Source organism: Harpegnathos saltator, unplaced genomic scaffold (genome assembly GCF_003227715.2).
Source record: "Harpegnathos saltator strain DR-91 unplaced genomic scaffold, Hsal_v8.6 scaffold188, whole genome shotgun sequence".
In the NCBI taxonomy this organism is placed as follows: domain Eukaryota; kingdom Metazoa; phylum Arthropoda; class Insecta; order Hymenoptera; family Formicidae; genus Harpegnathos; species Harpegnathos saltator.
This window is the reverse complement of record NW_020229970.1, coordinates 1,014,922-1,035,582: the sequence shown is the minus strand read 5'-3', so window position 1 is coordinate 1,035,582 and position 20,661 is coordinate 1,014,922. Positions and strand designations below refer to the sequence as shown.

Here is a 20,661-nt window from a genome sequence, read left to right as displayed (position 1 = left end):
GTCCCCGCCACGACGCTTCGCGGTAGTCAATTCGGCACAGGGACCCGCGGTCGATCCCTGTGCTTGCCCGACGCAGGATGACAACGTGGGGAGGGGGAGGACACTACCCCCATCCGCACGCCGATTCTCGGGTCCGAATACCGAGAAATCGTTTGCCTTCGTTGTCATATGTATAACCATCCAGTTGTCGGATTATTACGAGCCCGACCCACTCGGATTTGAATTCGGGGTTTTCCTTCCCCTAGACCGGCTGTCTACACAAGACTAACGAGCCCGCTCTACCCGCGCTGTAGGGATCTTCGGATCGTACAAGTACGACCCTCCAGTCCCTGGTTACCTCCTGGACGCAGCTGCCCATCCGAAAGTGGACGCTCTTAGTAAAATCCCTCCATACAGACCACCCCGGCATGGTAGAACTTGCAAGGGGCCGAAACCCACGCCGGTACAGCTCTGTACGTCACTGGGACCCGCAAGCTCCCCCACCATGGCAAGGTGGCGTCAACGGGGGAGCCCCCCTTCAAAAACCTTAGATTGTGTAGACCGAGCCTCTTTGACTCGAACTATGCATGATAGATATTTTCTCTCGTGACATCATACACATTCTAAGAACCTTTTCTTTTTTGGTGACCCAGGTAGAATCCATTATGGATACCCCCGGACCCTGGGGGGGCGTCCGGAGGTCATGCGGGACTCGCACCCGCTAAACCACCTGGAGGACATTGCCTGGTAGCCGGACTTAAGGTGCAGGGGGCCCGGAATGGTTCCACCACTGCTTCGTCCCCCCAGCACCACCCTTGACTCCACATCTCACGCCTTGGAGCTGCGCGCCGCGGGGCTCAACGGGAGGGCCGGTATATGGGAGGAGGGGAAGAGAGAGTCGCCCTTGGCTCGCGAGTGAGGAGCTCCTCAATCGCAGTTCCCCTCCCCCCCGAGCACGTCCCGACCCCATGCGCAGGGGGAATGTTGCAGCCTATGTTGACCCTACAAACCAATAAGGCCAGGCCTCCTCTTTGCTACCACCGTACGGACCGAGGAGCTCCGCCCCTTTGCTGCGACGCGCGACTCCGGCTGACTGAGTTTGACCTCGATCAGCCTGCCGGCCGATGCTGCACAGGGCCGGCGAGGGAGGGGGTGTGTCCAGCTCGCCTCCCTCACCCCACCTCGAATGGTCTGAGGTGGGGGGTCGGGGAGACAGGGCCCGGCCCCCACCGGATTATCCCGTCTCCCCTTGATCCCTCCGCCGCCCACAGGGGGAGAGAAAGAAACTTAACCCCCCCAACACGGTACCTGCCAGGAGGAGAAGACCCCCACCCCTCGGCGAGCGACGAAAGAATTTCCCCTCGGTTATCGGGGCGGACATAAAATCAGTCGGGTCGTACAGCCGACCCGGAGGCGCCAAGAAGGGAAAGCACGAGCACCCTTTCACGCTTCTGGATACAAGAGAGGGGCAACAAGCCACCCCCACCACACCCCCGGCTCCGATCCATACCCGCGGGCGTGTTGCCACGCCCGCTTCCACCGCCAACACCGGCGGCTACTTACACCCCCAGTTGCGGGCACGAAAACGTGCCCGTCCCCGACGGTTCGCTCGTTGGGGGGGACGACCGCGACGACGCACCTAGCGTCCGCCGCCCCCCTTTCGCTGGGAGGCCATTCAACAGGCTGGCCCTTCCATCCGATGGCCGGACTCACGTCCGGCCTTACGGTACACCGCGCAGTCTAGTGCATTCTTGTACGACCGCGCGGTGTGCCTACCCCGGCCACACCGGAAGCACAGCCCTCCGCGGTCAGCGGCGGCCATGTAATTAGCCTTGGCGTGGCCGGGGCCCCAACATCTGTAACACTGGGGAGGCCGAGCGGCCAGTAGGGTGACGCTGACCATCGCCCACTCCAGTGAGAAGCTCCCTGTCCTGGCGGCCTTCACAGCAACCGCCAGTGGGAGTCTAGCCCAGACTACACCTCGGCCCCTATCTCCTCACCGAAGGAAGCCGAGTTGGATGGCTCCGACAGCGCAACCTTAGCGCCAAGGCCGCCCTTACCGTTTCAGAGGACGCCTCGTTGAACCCCACGAGACGGACCTCCTCTTTCTGCACCGGACGGCCAATGACTGTCTCGGGCAATTTCTCCTTAAGCCGATCGGCTCGCCGATCGGCTTTAATTCCCTCGGGGCCTGGGTTCCGGACGCGGACCAGTATGGCGCCGTAGGCGCTCCTCCCGACGTCCACGCCCGGGGTGCCAAGATTCCCGAGGGGAATTTCCTCCGCTCGTCTGACAGCCTTCGCGTAGGAGGCCCCCTGCTGCAGCCTAACAATGACCGCGGCTGTTTCCTGCAACCGCGGCCACTTCTTCCCTGTCGAGGGGGAATTGGAAGGAGGCTGTGCCTCTTTCGCTCTCCCCCCTCGATTCTCGTCATTCCTTACCCCTATAATAGCGAGGGATGGTCCGGAGGAAAGCTGAACCTTGCTCCCCACTTCCCCCCACCGCTTCATCTCCTGGGGTCGCTGAGGGTGCCCGGTCAAAACGGCGACGAGATTACCCCAACTTCCCCACCACCTTTCCTCCTCTTCCTCTTCCTATGATTGACCTCCAACCCCATGAGGGGGGTGACTCCCTCACCATGAGGGGAGCGGAGGCGATCACTTCAACCCTTTCGAGTACCTGGGGAGTCTCCCTCTGTGAGGAGGCGTCGACCTTCGACGCCCCCTCTGGCTCAGAGACCCCCCATCCCGAAATTCCCCACTCCTCATCCGTTTGCGTCAAGGAATTTTTCCTCAGTTGCCAGTCAATTGCCTCTCGAGACATTGTCGCCTTCGTCTTTTGTTCTGGCTTTCTCCTAACCTCAATTACTTCCTCCCAGCTTTTGGCTAGTTAATTTTGGAGGAATCTCAGCTCCTCCTTTCTAGCCTGCAGGGCTATCTCACCTTTTTCGGCTCTACTCCGAAGAGTCTTCTCATCCAGGGCTTTTGCCTCCAAACCTTCAATCATTCGCTCTCGGCTTTCTTTAGTGAGCCTCAATTTCTTCCTCAATTGTACCCGTTCCCCATATAGCGTTCTAGAATTGCCCCATAGTTCTTTAATATATCCACGTAACGACGCTATTTCCCGCTTATAGTACCTCCCTTCTTCTATTCCGTCCTCATCTAGGAATCTCTCCAGTCACTCATCCCACTCCTCACGTCTAATGACGGAGTATGGCACTCCTTCCGCAATAATTGGATCCTCGTCAGGATACTCCTGTGATATGATCATAGTGCTCACAACACTCTCTTACGAGGCTCCAGACGCTCTCGAAGTTTCTCCCTCCCCATTCTTACCCCACCTCCTCTTTTTCCCTGTATTTTTATTGTCAGCCATTGAGTCATCGAAACCCACCACAGCTGCCGGCTCGACCGACCGGGCATGCCCGCACCGGAATGACCTACCGGTGTCCCCGAGTTCCCCCGGGGAGTCGGTCTATTCCGCAAGCCCAGGGAGAGGCATCCTGGGCACGGGGATCCAGCCCCCTACTCCCGCTCCATCCCCCATTGCTGGGAGGCGGACCGGTTTCAGAGGCTCCCAGCCTCCGACCTCTGGGGTACCGACAGCAGTGCCGCCACGCGGGGGGCCCCGTGGAAGGAGTTACGTCACCGGTGTCGTAACCCACCGGAACCGCTCCCCCAAGGCAGCCAGTAAAGCCTCGCCGCCCAGGGGATGGGTTTAGAGATGATGCGATCCCTATCCCCCGGACTTACCCCGAGGGACCCCGACCTCGGAATCTAAGCAGCCCGGAACCCCCCCCCCGCCTCCCCGGGTACCATGAGGGGTCCCAAACCCTCACGGTGTGCAGAACCGAGTGTCCCTTCGGGCTGCCGGAGCACCGGCGTGCAATGCCCTCAGGGACGGAATTCCCATGACGAGGGTAAGGTCTTGCCCCTCCGACTTCTGGAACACCGGCGTACAATATCGGAGGGGTGGGGTCCTTCTCCTCGACCTCACACAAAAGTGGTCGAGCCTGACCATCACTGGTCAGGCCGCCATAGCTACCCTGGGTGTTCTTGGTCCAGTCTCTCAGTACAGAACACTCCGGCATGGTAGGACCTGCCAGGAGCCGAAGCCCATGCCGGCACAGCTCTGTACATCATCGGGACCTTCAAGCTTCCCCACCACGTCAAGGTGGCACCCGCGGGGGAGACATTCTAAGAACCTTCACTAGACGTCTACTAGCAACAGGCGACAGTGGTCTAGGAGCTTGGAGCATTGGATAGTAACCGCGAGGGCTCAGGTACGAGTCTACCTTTTTTTCGTTCACGCAGGGGAAATCCTTATGGATACCCTCGACCCTTGGAGGGTCGGGGGTTATGCCGGACACTTACCGGCTAAAAACCCCTGCGGGATGACTACCATTCGGACCGGTGTGGGGGGAGTCAGGGGAATTACTCCCGTATTCCCTTCCCGATACCCCGGCCCCGGGGCCCCACGCCAAAATACCGCGCTCCTTCTCTTAAAAGGAATCGAGGGCGCGGTGCCCCGACCGGTTGCCCGGCCGGATTGGCCTTCGATATGATGTGAACATTTTTCATAGATTTCAGGTTTGGACATGCGTGAGTCAAATGGATCTAAACCAAAGATAACCATATTTTATTTATTTTCTCGTTTTAAGAATGCATCTGCGCATGAGCTACAAATGTTGATAACTCCGAAGAGTAAAAGGATGGGATGCACTATGGCTATAATAATACTATAGCTATAATATTAAGCTTCAGAAAAAAACTTCTGTTTTCTCTGTCGCTCTGTGAAGACGAGATTCATCGGTTGTGTATCTACATAATACAGTTTAAGTGTGTCTACATAGTAAAAATGTACGCTGCCGGTGCTAAAGTGAACGTTATGGACATGAAATATTACACACCGATTCAATACGAGGACGAGACTCCACTGTGCAAAAAAAAGGTGTGAGAGATGAGTATCATAATGTTGTTTCTTTTAATTTATTCGTAGTAATCTTTTTCCGAGATTCAGACCTGTAAATTTTCTATTATATCTTTTCAGCGTTCCACGACCTTCTGCTACGCGTATCTTAGGATGCCGATACGCTTTGACTGCAACTGTTTATAAATATTTGGACATCGGGATCAGCGTAGGAACTGAACCAGTCGTAGATATATTCATTGGTGATAATCGTGGCAACCAACTGCTATTACCGCTCTAAATTTGGAATGCGCTAATGGACAACGCGTTGACATCTAAAGATATCTGCAGGTCAATTTTTATAAATCATCGTCTTCCCCAATGCGTATAGAAAATTTATCAATTGAATTGTGTAAAATATATAATTCTGATATCTTGAAATTTACAATTTTTAATAATTATTTATTTTTAAAACCGGATACGCTAAATGTTTTATTTACCTTCGAAAATTTTATTTATCATATGCACTTATGGCTCTCAGAAAATATTCATACAGTTAGTATTAAATTCAATGGTTTTGTAAATGTTCTTCGCAAGATGAACATCACTAATATACAACAAGCTACAAAAGCGATACGTGAAAGCAGTGATTTTGATTGTGAATCACTGATCGATTGCGAGCTGTTAGCGTGTGTTATAACACACATTATGTATGAAGCTTTTTTTATTTTGGTAACCCAGGGGGAAATCCTTACCGGATTCCCTCGGGCCCTGTGAGAAGCCCGAGGGTTATGTGGGGCTTGCACCCACTAAAACGTGCTAAGGGCCAAAAGGGCCATCATCACTCTCTGCCACCCACGTACGACAGGACCAAAGAGAGAATGGGGAGGGGAGAAGAGCTTACTTACGCCCTCCAATACCCAGATACAACGGACCCTATGGGTCATATCCGGGCTAGAGAACACTGCTCCATTCTCGACCACTACTCCAAACCCTCCTCCCAATCTAGGAAGGGGGAGTTATTGATGGAAGTACAATTCAACCCAGTTCCCAGACTAGGGTTTAAGCTCTATCGAAGCGTACGCGGATAGCTAGGACCAAGTGTCGTCTCCCTCCTCCCAAAAGGAGGGCCACCCAGCCCTAACCGGCCAATGCTACAGGCCGGCGGGGGAGAGGAGGGTACCACCCCCTCCTCCAAAACCCACCTCCGGTGTTCGAGGTGAGGTGAGGCAGGTCCGGGCCCACACCCGGATCCTGCTTCCATCCATCCACCGCCTCCTTCCCTCGAAAGGAAGGCAGGTCGGAGGATGTCCTCGCTCAGGTCAATTGATCCGAACGAAGGGTCCAATTTAGACCAGGCCGCGCAGCTTCGCCGATCCCCCTCACCGCGGCAGAGAAGGGAGAACTCCCTCGACACGAAAAGGGATCAAAACCCCCCTCCTCCACCGATCGGGATCACTGGCGACCACCCTGGTAAACTGTAACCCCGCCGACACCATATCGACGGTATCCTGCTCCCGTAGGTGTGTTCCTACACCTGCCTCCGTTGCCTCACCGGTAACAACCAACCCCTCTATGTGACGGGCGTGAAAACACGCCCGTCCCCCACGTCCGGGTCCTGCGTTGAGAAGGCGGCCGCGACGACGCTCCATGCGCCCGCCACCCCGCTTGACCCTGGAGGCCAGCCAACACACCGGACCAAGCATCCGATGGCCTCCCGCCCAGCATCCTGGCACACCGCGCAGTGCGGCGCCGACTCACACTTCTGCACAGTGTGCCCACCCCGGCCACACCTGTAGCAAATACCGCTGCGATCTTTCGCAGCGGTACATCCTGCCCGGGTCTGACCGAGGCCCCAGCACCTATAGCACTGGGGCGGCCGAGCCGCCAGCAAAAATATGCCGACAACCGACCACCCCAGTGCCACACTCCCTTTTCTGGCGGCGGTTATCGCCGTCGCCATTGGGAGTCTCGCCCATGCAACTCCCTGGCCCCTCGCGCCCCAGCGCAAGGGACCGAGGCGAATGGCATCAGGGGCGCACTCAGCGCAGTCCGCTAATGCCCCTTTAACATCCTCAGGGGAGGCCGCCTTGTTAAAACCGATGAGGCGGACCTCCCCTTCTGTACCGGGCGGTTAACAACCGCCTCTGGAATCACCTCTTTTAGCTTTGCAGCTAACCAATCCGCTTTATTCCCCTCGGGGACCGGTCAACGAACTGTCGGCACACCTTCCCACGTTCACGCTCCCGATATTCATGTCCCCGAGGGGAATCATCTCCGTCGCTCGTCGAAGGGCTTCCGCATAGGAAACCCCTTATGCTAAGCATACCGTGACGGCCGCCGTCTTTGGCAGTCTTGGCCACTTCCCCTTCCCTATGAGTGGAGAGGTATTGGAGGGACCCCGTGCCCTCTGATCCTCCTCCTTCACTGCTCCTCTTCCCCCATTAGCTCGGGTGGGTGGTTTGGAGGGAGGCTCTGCCGTCCTCCTTCCCTCTCCCCCAAACTTCCCCGCCTCGGTTGTTGTGGATGCAAGGTCACCACAACCTGTGATGCGCCCACTTCAGCCTGATCCCGGTCCTTCCTCCTTTTCTTCTTGCGGTGCTCTATTGACGCCCAAACCTCTACCCCTCGGGAAGCGACAGGAACCACCCTCCCTCCTCCTGAAACAGGAGGCCTCTCCGTTTGTGTTCCTACGGAGGGCCTTTCCTTTCTTTCCACTTCCCATGTATCCCATTCCGAGGCCCCTCACTCCGTCTGAACCGCGGAGGATACAAGGGCCTCTCTTTATCCACTGCCTTATCCGTCTGTGAAGACGACGTCCTCACTCTCCTTTTGCTCCTGTCATGCAGCCAACTGGCCCTGCGCAAGCCGGAGCTCTTCCCTGACTGCCTTCAGCGTAGCCTCTCTTATTTCCTTCCCCTTCTTCAACTTTTTCTTTACTACTCCACATCCAACTGTTTGGTCATCTCCTGCCTCCACTCCAAACTCATTCTCAAGTCCCTTCTCAGGAGAGCCCTTCCCTCATATAATTTCCTTGCTCCCGCAGACATAGTCCACGTATACTGTCTAATAAACTTAAAAAATTCTTCCATTCTTCCTTCCCTCTCCTTTCCTATTTCATTGTCTTTTCGGACCCGCTCCCATGTCTCCTTTGCCATTCCCAAGAAACGGGCCCACTCATCCCATTTGCTCCGGGAGTAGGATATACCTACTCCCGAATAGCGGTGGGCGGACATAGTCGACAATCGGCCGTCGCGTGCACATTTTGCCGAACTCTGGTATAGGTGATGTCAAACCGTAGGAGCTATATTTGATATTAGATTATCTAATGGGCATGATAGCATGTGTTCAATATAGTCAAACTTATCTTTTGACAAAGATACGTTGACAAAGATATAATAAAAAGTGCTTCAGCTATCTGATGAAAACGGAAATAGTTATCTTTCTATTTTAACATTTTTCGACTTATTTTTTTCTTTGACGTATGCGTGACGTCATCATACACACTTGAGAACCTTCACTAGACGTCTACTAGCAACAGCCGGTGGTGGTCTAGGAGGATGGAGCGTTGAATAGTAACTGCAAGGGCCCAGGTTCGAGTCTAGCAGCAGCCCGGTAGTTTTTTTTCTGGACATATGTGTGACGTCACGGCCGCCATTTTTGCCCATAGACGCAAAAATTTAATTAATAAAGAGTGCATTTTGCAAAAAATATTTTGCAATTGGGTTAGATTCCTCCTTGCTTTACTACTCGAGTCATTTTACAGTTCGTTGACGGGTGATACGGTATCCGAGAACGATTACGTGCACGCTGCGAACATCTGGTGGCGGTTCTCTATTCAAACCTTGGATGAATATAGCGATTTGTATCTGAAGAATGATGTCTTGTTACTGGCCGATATTTTTGAAAATTTCCGCAATAGTCGTATCAAAAGTTAAGGGTTATATCCCGCGTATTATTACACTTTGTCTGGTTTTACGTGGGATGCTATGTTGAAGCATACGGACGTTAATTTCGAATTGCTCACTGATATCGACGTGGATATGTTCATCGAGCGCGGTATTCGCGGCGGTCTCAGTCAATGTTCCAGTAGATACGCAAAAGCCAATAATAAGTACATGCAGTCTCATCCTCCATTGCAGCCATCATCATATTTGAGTAGTTAAACAAGGGGGATTCTGACTCACTTTTTAAATGAATTTTCAAAATCCTGACCTTTTTAATGAAATATTTTCAAACCTGACCTTTTTAATGAAATATTTTCAAACCTGACCTTTTTAATGAAATATTTTCAAACCTGACTTTTTTAATGAAATATTTTCAAACCTAACCTTTTTAATGAAATATTTTCAAACCTGTCTTTATTAATGAAATATTTTAATTATTACCCCCTCCCCTTTATTGATACCCCCTCTTTATTGATACCCTCCCTCCTCCCCAGAATTTTTTTATTCTATGGGCATGATGGCGGTCGTGACGTCATGCACGTGTCCAGAGAAAAACGTGCCGGGATGTAGGTAGGCTCGAACCTGGGCCCCGCAGTTGCTATCGAACGCTCGAACCTCCTAGACCACTGTCACCTATTGCTAGTAGACGTCACATTTACGGGAGAGATGGCGGCCGTGACGTCACGCACATGTCCAGAGAAAAATATGCCGGGATGTAGGTAGGTTCGAACCTGAGTCCCGCGGTTGCTATCGAACGCTCCAACCTCCTAGACCACCGTCGCCTATTGCTAATAGACGTCACGTTTACGGGTAAGATAGCGGCTGTGACGTCACGCACATGTCTAGAGAAAAACGTGCCGGGTGTTGCTAGACTCGAACCTGGGCTCTGCGGCTACTATCGAACGCTCGAACCTCCTAGAACACTGTCGCCTGTTGCTAGTAGACGCCACGTTTACGGGTAAGATTGCGGCCATGACGTCATGCACATGTCCAGAGAGAAACGTGCCGGGATGTAGGTAGGCTCGAACCTGGGCCCCGCGATTACTATCGAACCTGGGCCCCGCGATTACTATCGAACGTCTCTCGAACGTCTCTCGAACGTCTAATAATCATCATACCGCAAATAAAGAACTGTACTTTTATCAAACACAATTATCATATAAAATCCTAAGAGGTGAAAGGGGATAAGCGTGTTGGAAGAAACATCTGTATATTTGAAATAATGTTTTATTAAGCGTCGTACGATTCTCTCCAAGACCACCAATTGAAAATGTTTAGTACATTCTGCAAGGCACAATTTTTCATATGATTATTATATCGAAAAGTATTATTCAATTTTTGCAGAGAAGGCATGTCATCGTAATCGGTGCCCACGGTCCTAATGATCACGTTGCTTCTCACGTTGTCATCCAGAACGTGTAACAACCATTCCCGCTTCTCATGCCCCTTTACATAAACAAGTTGAGATGCGACATCTTCGAGCTCGCCATACATATCACCCACCACAGCTGTAGTAATCAAATGTTCAGCTCTGCAGTATTTGACGGTTCCATTTTCCCGTCGTGATCGATTATGATTAGCCGTTAACCAGTAGGCTCTCGATTTGTCTGATATTATGAGCAGATGCCATGGCATCGGACTCGTGAAGATGTAGTACGAAAGAATAGTTCCATTCTTCAGTATCGCCACTTCTTTTACAATAAATCTCTTTCCAACCATGTAGCCTTGTAGATCCATAAAAGTCAGCATATCCATGGTGAAATATTCTTTGACACGTCCGGGAGAGAAATGTTGTTTGTAGCATTTTGTTGCATGTATTATTCTTTTCTCGTACATACTTTCTAATGTTAGTTAATTTATACATAATTTTATGTTTTCCAGAATATCATTTATTTGTTCATGGCTTCATACATTATATTTTTTAACGCGCACGCTAACAATTCACAATCAATGAACAACTCGCGGTCAAAGTCACTACTTTCTTGTATTGTTTTTGTTGCAGTATGTACGAGGGTAGTCTGAAAAGTTCTCGGCCTGACACATAGATGGCATTAGAATCTGTCAAACGATAATTGTATTGGAAAGTGGCATTCCTGATATAAACCCATGTAAAATTTTATTTCGATCTGTCAAGTCATTCAAGTAGTAGCACCAGTTTAATATTGACGTGTCATTGTCTTTTTTAAAATGGAAAAAATTGAATATCGTGCTGTGATTAAATTGTTTGTTTTAGATGGTTTAACACCAACAGAAATTCATCCGAAATCGTTAAAAGTGTATAAGGATGCATCACCTTCACTTTCCACTGTGAAAAAATGGGCTGCTCTTTTTAACTCTGGTCGTACAAGCTTCCAAGATGATCCACGCGAAGGTTGTCCAAAAACTGCTACAACACTACAAAACATTCAACAAGTCCATGATATGGTGTTAGATGATCGGCGAATGAAAATGCGTGAAATAGTTGAGGCCATAGGCATCTCAAAAGAACGAATTGGAAATATTTTGCATGAAGAATTACATATGAAAAAGCTTTGTGCAAAATGAGTGCCGCATTTGCTAACAATTGACTAAAAACGCATTCGAATGCATATTTCTCAAGCGTGTTTGGATCGTTTTAAGCAAAATAAAATGAATTTCAAGCGTCGTTTCATAACTGTTGATGAAACTTGGATCCACCACTACATACCAGAGCGAAAAGAACAGTCAAAACAATGGATTGAAACCGGTGGACGTGCACCAAAGAAGGCAAAGACGGTTCCATCAGCAGGAAAGATTATGGCAACAGTATTTTGGGATTACAAAGGTGTTTTGTTGATCGATTATCTTCAGAAAGATAAAACGATTAACTCTGAATATTATTGTAACCTTTTGGATCTATTGGATGCAAAAATTCGTGAGAAAAGACCTGCTTTAAAGAAGAAAAGAATCGTTTTCCATCAAGACAATGCACGTGTTCACACAAGTATTTTGACAATGGCAAAATTCAACGAATTAAAGTACGAATTACTTGAATATCCAGCGTATTCACCAAATTTGGCTTCCTCTGACTATTATCTGTTTCCAAATCTGAAAAAATTCCTGACTGGAAAGCGTTTTACATCAAATAACGAAGCTGTTGCAGTCATGGATGGATATTTTGCAGACCTTCCGGAATCACACTTTAATAATGGTATTGAATTATTGGAAAAGCGTTAGAATAAATGTATTGAAGTTTCAGGAGATTATATAGAAAAATAAAACATATCTCACAGCAAAAAAATTTTCTTTCATTAGGCCGAAAACTTTTCAGACTGCCTACGTATATTAGTAATATAATTCTTTTCACGAAGAATATTTACAAAACTTTTGAATTTTACACTAACTATACAGATATTTTCTGATAACCATCCATACATGTGATTGATGCAATTTGCAAATGTAGATAAAACATTTAACGTATCTGGTGTTACATATAAGCAATTATTAAAAATTATGAGTTTCACAATTTATGAGTTGTATATCTTACATGACGTTATTATTAATTCTTCTATAGGTATCGGGGGAGACGATGACTTGTAAAAATTGGCCTGCAAAAATCTTTGGATGTCAACACGTTGCCCCATTAGCATATTCCAAGTATTGATCGGCAATAGCAATTGTTTGCTACGATTATCATCAATGACTATGTCTATGACTAGCTCAGCTCCTACGCTGATTCCAATATTAAAATATTTATAAGCAGTTGCAGTCAAAGCGTATCGGCGTCCTAAGATATGCATAGCAGGAGGTCGTGGAACGCTAAAAAGATATAGAGAAACATGTCTGAATCTCGGAAAAATTACTACAGATAAACTAAAAGAAACAGCGTTATGACACTTACCTCTCGCACATTTTCTTGCACGGTGGAGCCTCGTCCTCATGTTGAGCAGGCATGTAATAATTTGCTTGTTTAACGTTCACTTCAGCACCGGCAACGTACATTTTTACTATGTAGATACACCCAAACTTTACTATGTAGACATACAACCGATGAATCTCGTGTTCACAGAGCGACTGAGGGACAGAAATTTTTTTTCGAAGCCTAATATTATAGCTACTATAGTGCATCCCCTCCTCTTACTCTTCGGAGTTGTAGTGCATGCGCAGATACATTCTTCAAACCGAGAAAGTAAACGAGATGTGGCTATCTTTGTTTTAGACCCTCCACCCCATTTGACTTAAGCATGTTCAAACTTGTTTTCTAATGGAAAGAATTGCGACGCGATTTTCGCTCGCCGTCGGCAAACTGCCGTCGGTCCGCGCGTCTCGGCCAACCTAGCTCTCACGAAATAGGTTGGGCGCCAGGTGCAACGGGCTGCACCGTTCATCAACGCTACGCGACACCTCACCCAAAGGGCCGAGACACGCGAAGGCGACGGGACCGGTAGCTCTTCGATATTTAAGTCGGTAGACAGGAAGAGTTCGTCGGAAGTCGGGAACGACCGGGAAAACACAAGAACGACGAGGCGCGTTTCGACTATCTTCAATTTTATTATTGCGGGGATCGGAACGGTCCGACCCCTCGGTACGATACACTCCGCTTTGCCCTCGCGAATTCGAGATTTGGCGCTACGCCGATAACTAGGACGAGACTCTTTACGGTCACGACACCGAAATGATAACGCAGGTGGAAGGTCTTACAAACTCGGGAACCTCCCAGCGACGTGGTCCTCCTCCTTTCTCCCCCTCACTCTCCCTCTGGCGCAGCGCTGTCACTGACGTTCCTTTCTAGAGCGGTGGCCACGTCCGGAGTCCTCCACTCGCGAACACTAGTCTTCACCAATCTCCTTGTTCTTTTATTTTTGCGGCAGTCGATAATTCTCCGGTAATATTCGGAAGCAGGTCGGCGATATTAGAGAGCGCGACAATGGGAGTCTCCTCTTTTTATTTCCTTCTCCCGACAGGCTTTCTTGTCCGTTGGTGTTGTCTCGTGCTACCCGTCTTTCCCCGTTCCTCGGTAAATCTTTCTATATGGGAATCCTTCCGCGGATCTTTGTTTTTCGATCCGCGGGACGGGTGCTCGGTCTCACTCTCTTGCTCGTTCCCTCTCTCTCTTGCTCACGCTCGCCCGGTCTCCGTGTTTAGGCTGGCTTTGTCTAGTCGGCGTTCACGCGCCAAGCACGGGAACGCCGACCGTTCGGCGCGATATCCTTGCAGGCCTGTGGACAACGGAAGCGGCCGCGAGAACCTTTCACAACGATACGGAACCGATAATAGTAGTGCAACAAGATTGCGTTCACCTGGGGTGGCGGTCCAGCTGAGAGCGTTGTCCTATTCTCTCCTCCACCTGTCCCTTTGGTCCTGATGGGCGGCGCGGGAGGTCCAGGGGCACAGAGCTCGGGGACGCGGGACCGTTCCACCTGCACGCTTCGCTTGCTGACACTAATTATTACGGGGGAGAGTGCAAAGCGCCACCCCCCCCCCCCGAAAGTCTCGCCTAAGGGCCGAAAGGTCGGCCTGGGACGGGCGCCTTTCCGGCTGCCACGTCACAGAATATAAAGTAAACCATTCTAGAGTGCAGAACTATTCTCCGCAGTTAATGAAAACATGAAAAACTTCGCTCAAACCGAACGAGAACTGTTGGCGCAATCCACTCGTTTGAATTCGCGAGTGGCATACGACGCATGGGTGCAAAAGTGTGACAAGTGTATCAGATGTTTGGAGAAACAAAGTCGAGCAAAACGACTGCGATTGTTAATTAGCGCCGCTAATCGGTGGTGGCTCATATTGCACGATTCGAGGGACTGAAAATTTCTGTGCAAGAACGCTTCATATATGTGAGTGCTGGACACGCTTCAAGAGATGCAGAATTGGTATGGAAAGAAATTGATACGGCGTTCAAAAGCCGCATATCAACCGGCGCAGTTATTAACGTGAACCATATCGAACTTCTTCGATTTCTCCAAGATGCGAAGAGTACGGTGCTCGAGCACGTGCGAAGTGCTATGGAAAGACATAACAATCTTAAGGTGAACACTGTGTTCAATGGCGAGTTTACACGGGTGACAATCACGCGTTCAAAAACATTGACACGAGAAACAGTGAACTCTTTTCTACTTTGGATTTGGAAAAATGATATGAGCAACGCGTCATCGAGGCCTTGGCATCTTTGGAGGAATTTCAAGAACGTGATAGTGGGTGGGCATTGCTGCGCATACTTGATCTCACAGTCAATGTGAACAAATACAATCCACTGCATGCAGGGTACAACATTGAATTGCCGCGCGAAATAAAATTAAAGAAAGCAGTGATAAACGTACAAACTAAAAACAACACATGTTTTGCGTGGGTTGTGGTTGCGGCATTATATCCAGCTGAAAGAAATGGAGACCGGAAATATTCGTACCCACATTACATCAAAATATTCAATCTTCAGGATATTGAATTTCTAATGACGATTAAACAAATTACTAAGTTTGGACAGCTAAACAACATATCGATCAACGTACAGGTTGCGTGAAAAGTTCGCGGAGCGAAACTGAAATAAAGAATACCAAATTCTAAAAATGATTTTATTCTTCAATATAGTCTCCATTAACTTCAATACACTTGGCCCAATGGCTTTCCAATAATTTTATTCCATCGCGGAAGTGTGTTTCTGGAAGGTCTGCAAAATATACCTCTACGGCTACTATAGCTTCTTCATTCGACAAAATATGCCTTCTACGGAGGAATTGTTTCAGATTTCGGAACAGATAGAAGTCGCTGGGTGCCAAATCTGGCGAATACGATGGATGATCAAGCAATTTGTACTTCAATTCATTGAATTTAAACATTGACAAAATACTTGTGTGAGCAGGTGCGTTGTATTGGTGAAAAATGATTTGTTTGTGCTGCAAACCAGGTCTTTTCTCACGAATTTTTGCGTCCAATTGATCCAAAAGGTTATAATAATATTCAGAGTTAATTGTTTTACCTTTTTCCAGATAGTCAATTAACAAAATCCTTTAGCATCCGAAAAAACTGACGCCAAAACCTTTTTTGCCGATCTTTCAAGCTTTGTTTGCTTTGAAGCTGAACATCCAGCTTCAGTCCACTGCGAACGTTCCTGTTTCAATTTAGGATCATGATGATAGATCCAAGTCACATCCATAGTTATAAAACGATGTACAAAATCGGTTTTATTCTTCTTAAAACGATCCAAATGACGCTGAGAATTTTGCTTTCGAGCGAGTTTTTGTTGAATTGTTAATGTATGCGGTACCACTTTTCCAAACACCTTTTTCATTTGTAATTCTTTACGCAAAATATGCCGTACCCGTTCATCTGAAATGGTATGGGCAATTTCACGCATAGTCACACTTGGATCTTCAGAAACAATAACATATATTTGCTCAATGATTTCTGGTATTGATTTAACATTTAACATTTAACACGTTCATTGCCGTTCACGCGATATCGTGTGATCGTCGCTAACAAGTTTCTATGCGGGATAGAATAGTGGCCATAGCGAAACGGCGCGTGATGTTTACATAGGGCACTGGGGAAGGGTTCGAACTCTCGTGGAGGGGGAATGGCCTCCAGCCATTGTCTGTTGTTTTTGCTAGCCAGTGCGCACAGCGGCGTTCGAACTAGGCGACGACTCGACGATTTTGTTTAGGTTATTCGTTGATTTAGCGCACTTGAAGTTTAGTTTTTATTTATTTTGAATATTATTTTTTGTTTTTTATTATGAGTGACAAACCGGGACCCTCGAAAAGACTCAGTTCAATGCCAGATAGTGCAAAAAAACGACTAAAAAGTACGAATGTGGAAGAGTTATTACTGGACTCGGACGACGATATTTATGCAGAGAGTGATGTCGATGATATAGACTACGATTTTTGTGATAGCGAAATTAGCTCGGAATCTGAAAAAGACGAAACTTCGCAGTTGCAGGTAGAACGAAATAATGAGGTCGTAAGTGAACAACAAATTTCCGTTCCCTTCAGTCAACTGTCAGTTCGTCCCGTTTCCCCTTCTGGTTCTGCGGCGCCATCTGCAACAACTGTGTCACCACCACAATGTCCGTCTGACCAGCCATCGCGCGCAGCTTCAACGACACGTTGGAGTATCGACTTCAGTTCGATGAGGGAAATTCCCTTTACTCGGACAAATGAACTACTAGTGTCAGCGGCGAATAATCCGAGGGATTATTTTGATTTATTTCTCAATGAAGATTACTTACAAAAAGTCGTCGATTGCTCAAACAGATATGCAGAAAACTTGAAAAATTCATCTCATCAGGTTCAGTCTCGAATTTCCCAATGAAAGCCACTCACTGTAGAAGAACTGAAAATCTTTATTGGGTTATTATTACACACTGGTACAGCAAAAATGAATCGCCTTGTTGATTACTGGAAAATTCACCGTTTATATAAATCAGTTTTCCCTCAATATATGTCGAAAAATAGGTTTCAACTTATTCTAAGATGCCTTCATTTTGTTGATGAACAAAATAATGCCGATCGCATGAATAAATGCAAATTAGTAATAGACAACTTCAACAATATTATGGAGTCTATTTATTATCCGGGTAAAATTTGTCTTTAGACGAATCCATGATTTTATGGCGTAGTCGACTTATTTGCCGCCAGTATATCAAGAGAAAAAGACACAAATATGGAATCAAGTTGTATGTACTTGCGGAACCAAATGGTACCAGCTTAAAAGTTTGTTTTTGCCAGTACGTTAGATGAAACTGCTGAGAAAGGCCACACAGAAAAAATTGTGGAAAAGTTATTGGAGGGAAAATTCTATGCTGGCCATGCAGTGTTTATAGACAATTTTTATAATAGCTACGGTTTAGCTGTCAAATTATTGGAGCAAAATACATATTGCATCGGCATATTGAACAAGAAACGAAAAGAAAATCCACCTAGCATAATTACAGAAAAACTAAAAAAAGGTGAAAATATATCACAGTGTCGTAACGGTGTCCATGTAAGGAAATGGAAGGACAAAAGGGAGATAAATTACATCACTACTGAATTTCCTGACAAAATGCAAGAAGTGACCACCAGATGCGGCAATGTTGCTATGAAACCTGCAGCTATCATAAATTATAATAGAAACATGTCCGGCGTTGATCTACAGGATCAAATGCTTAGTTATTATCCATGTGAAAGGAAGACTTTGCGTTGGTATGTGAAAATTTGTGTACATACTTTGATGATGAGTTTGATAAATGCCCGGGTACTTTATAATAAATATTCTAATAAAAGGAGCATGACTCTTTATGATTTTAGAGAGAAAATAATTGAATCGTATTTGCCAGAAATAACATCTGACCCACAAACCACACAGAAGAGACGCGGAGACCGAGACAAACACAAGCTGACTAAAATTGAAAAAGCCAAACTGCGATGTCTAAGCACTGGCAAAACGCAACGTCCAGAAAGGATTGTAGAAACTGTTATAAAAATAAAAAAAGGGTAAACACCACCACTGAGTATAAAAATTGTCCAGGTTCTCCCCCGTTGTGTATTGACTGTTTTTTTGACTTGCATGATTGCACTGCTAAATAAATTTATATTGTATCCCTTTTTGTGTTTTTTGTGTTTTTGTTTTTTGAATATGTAAGTGATTTACAATTTAGAGTAAGTTCATTTGTTATATAAGTTTCTTAGTTGATATTATAATATGTGCAATTACGAAACCAATTAGTTTAACGAAACTAAAATTAGTAAGTTCCTATAAATATTGATTTTTGCTAATATAAATGTCTATTTGTGCGTTATTTTTAATACTTATAAGTGATTATATAGAAAGACTGATAATTAAAGTTATAATTATTATATTTAAATGTTTTTTATTGGTAAATATTTAGAGTACATTAAATCCTACTTACATAATAATAAAAGTATATAGATAATATACTAACTTATTTTGAGCACAATAAAAACTAAATAAAAGAAAAAATAACTTTGGCCACTACACAAAATTCAAATTTTCAGTTTGGCAATGAACGTGTTAAACCTTTTTTTAACAAAGAACTCAATCACTGCATGCTGTTTCAAATTTTCCATTGCAAACAAATATACCGACACGTCAACTTCAATTGGCTTGTAAATTGCGACGTTAACTTCTTTTCGCCGTCGGCAAATTGTCGTCGGCCCACGCGCCGACCGTTCATACTCGCACCAAAGTGTTGAGCGCCAGGTGCGGATAGCCGCACCGATCACTAACCCGAAAAAGAGATAATTAACGGCCGGCCGTGATGCGAGAGTTCGACGGACCCGGTAGCTCTATGGGAATTATAGTCGGTAATAGGGGAGGTTCGGTCGGAAATTCGGGAACGGGTGAGAAAACCCAAGAAGGCGGTATTCTAATCGGTACTGCTATTTATTCGGTACCGATAATTAGCCCACCCCGGAATTCCGCAGGCCGGTACAAATACCCACCGCGTTATTTCCGCGGGATCGGGACTGCTTGCGCTCACAATAAATTGACGGGACGAGACACCGAAACGTTAAAGCAGGTGGACAGTCTTACAATATCGGGAACCTCCCGGCGGCATGGTCCTCGGTTGTAGATGGGTCGGTTGATCCGGTCGCGCAGCCAGCGGCAGCTCAGTTCTCTCCGGAATCTTCGCCCTCGGGATCTCACGGTACGGCTGGTTTCGGTAGCGAGCGGAACTTCAAGGAAAAAAATCCTCCTGGAGTATCTGTCAGTGGCACGCCAAACTTCCTCTCTCTTGCGAGCGGAGGCACCAATATAATCCGCCGGAACGAGCGGTACACAAAGTTTCGATTTCGGGCCGAACACTGAATTTCCTCTCTGAGTGGACGCAAAACGACTAGTCTCCTCGAGGCCAAAAACGAATCTTTTGCCTCGAGCCCCAAAAACGAATCTGAATCTCTTCTCTCTACGGAAAAACGGTATCTCCTTCTTGTGCTCTGTTTTTGCGAGGGGGTTCTCTTCTCCCCGTTTCTCCTCGCCTCCTCTAGCGGTACAGCAATCCTTCCACGGATCATTGTTGTCGTTCCGCGGAACGGATGCTCCATCTCGCTCTGGCTCTCTATCTCTCTCTCTCTCTTTCTTTGTTTCGCCCGTGGATCCGCACGTCTTATTTTCAGCGAGTGTGCCATACGACGGGAGCGTGATCGCCGGTCTCCCGTCTCCTTCTTCCTTGTTGTGTCTGTGGCCTATGGAACAACAAAGGCGGCAGCGGTAGTGCTTTTCGGGACGACACATAATGTGATAATAGAAACGAGAATCGAGAGCAATCATCTGATATGCCGGTGTCTGGCCGAGGCCGTGGTCCTCCTTATCTTTTTGATCCCTGGGTCCTGGCGGTCAGCTCGCGAGGTTCAGGGGCACAAAACTCGGGGGCGCGAGACCGTCGCACCTGCACGCTCTTAACTCTAATCTCTAATTAATTCGGGGGGGGCGATTCGGCTCCCCTCCCCCGCAAATCTCGCGCGATAATCTCCCCCCCCCCGCAAATCTCGCGTAGGGGTCGAAGGTTCGCAATGTGATGGGCGCCTCCACGGCCGCCACGTCACAAAACGTAGAAAGAATTGACAGATGGAAATGAAACCTAACCTAGGTTCATGTGAAGAATGATTCTATATAACCGACTACAATTTATAATTCTACCGTTTACTTATAGATGCCGCTCCGCGAACTTTTCACGCAACCTGTATATACCATTCAAAATAAAAAGAAGCAGGAAGAAGCATGTACGATCGTTCCAATACGTCTCACCAGTAAGAAGGAAAAGCATCTAAATTTGTTATATGTGCAAGATCCACGAGAGTACAACATGGAATATTTCGTGTGGATCAAGAATTTGTCACGTCTTGTGAGCTGGCAACTAAAAAAGGAA

The 20,661-nt window shown here is 47.4% G+C and overlaps 1 protein-coding gene across 1 annotated transcript; it reads left to right on the top strand.

The window, feature by feature from the left end:
- Positions 1-16,562: 16,562 nt before the first annotated feature.
- Positions 16,563-18,277, top strand: LOC105189998 (piggyBac transposable element-derived protein 4-like). The gene is made up of 2 exons (XM_025297792.1): positions 16,563-16,751; positions 17,505-18,277. The coding sequence occupies exons 1-2, from the start codon at positions 16,563-16,565 to the stop codon at positions 18,267-18,269; spliced, it is 954 nt and encodes a 317-aa protein (XP_025153577.1). The 3' UTR covers positions 18,270-18,277.
- The last annotated feature ends 2,384 nt before the right edge of the window (positions 18,278-20,661 follow it).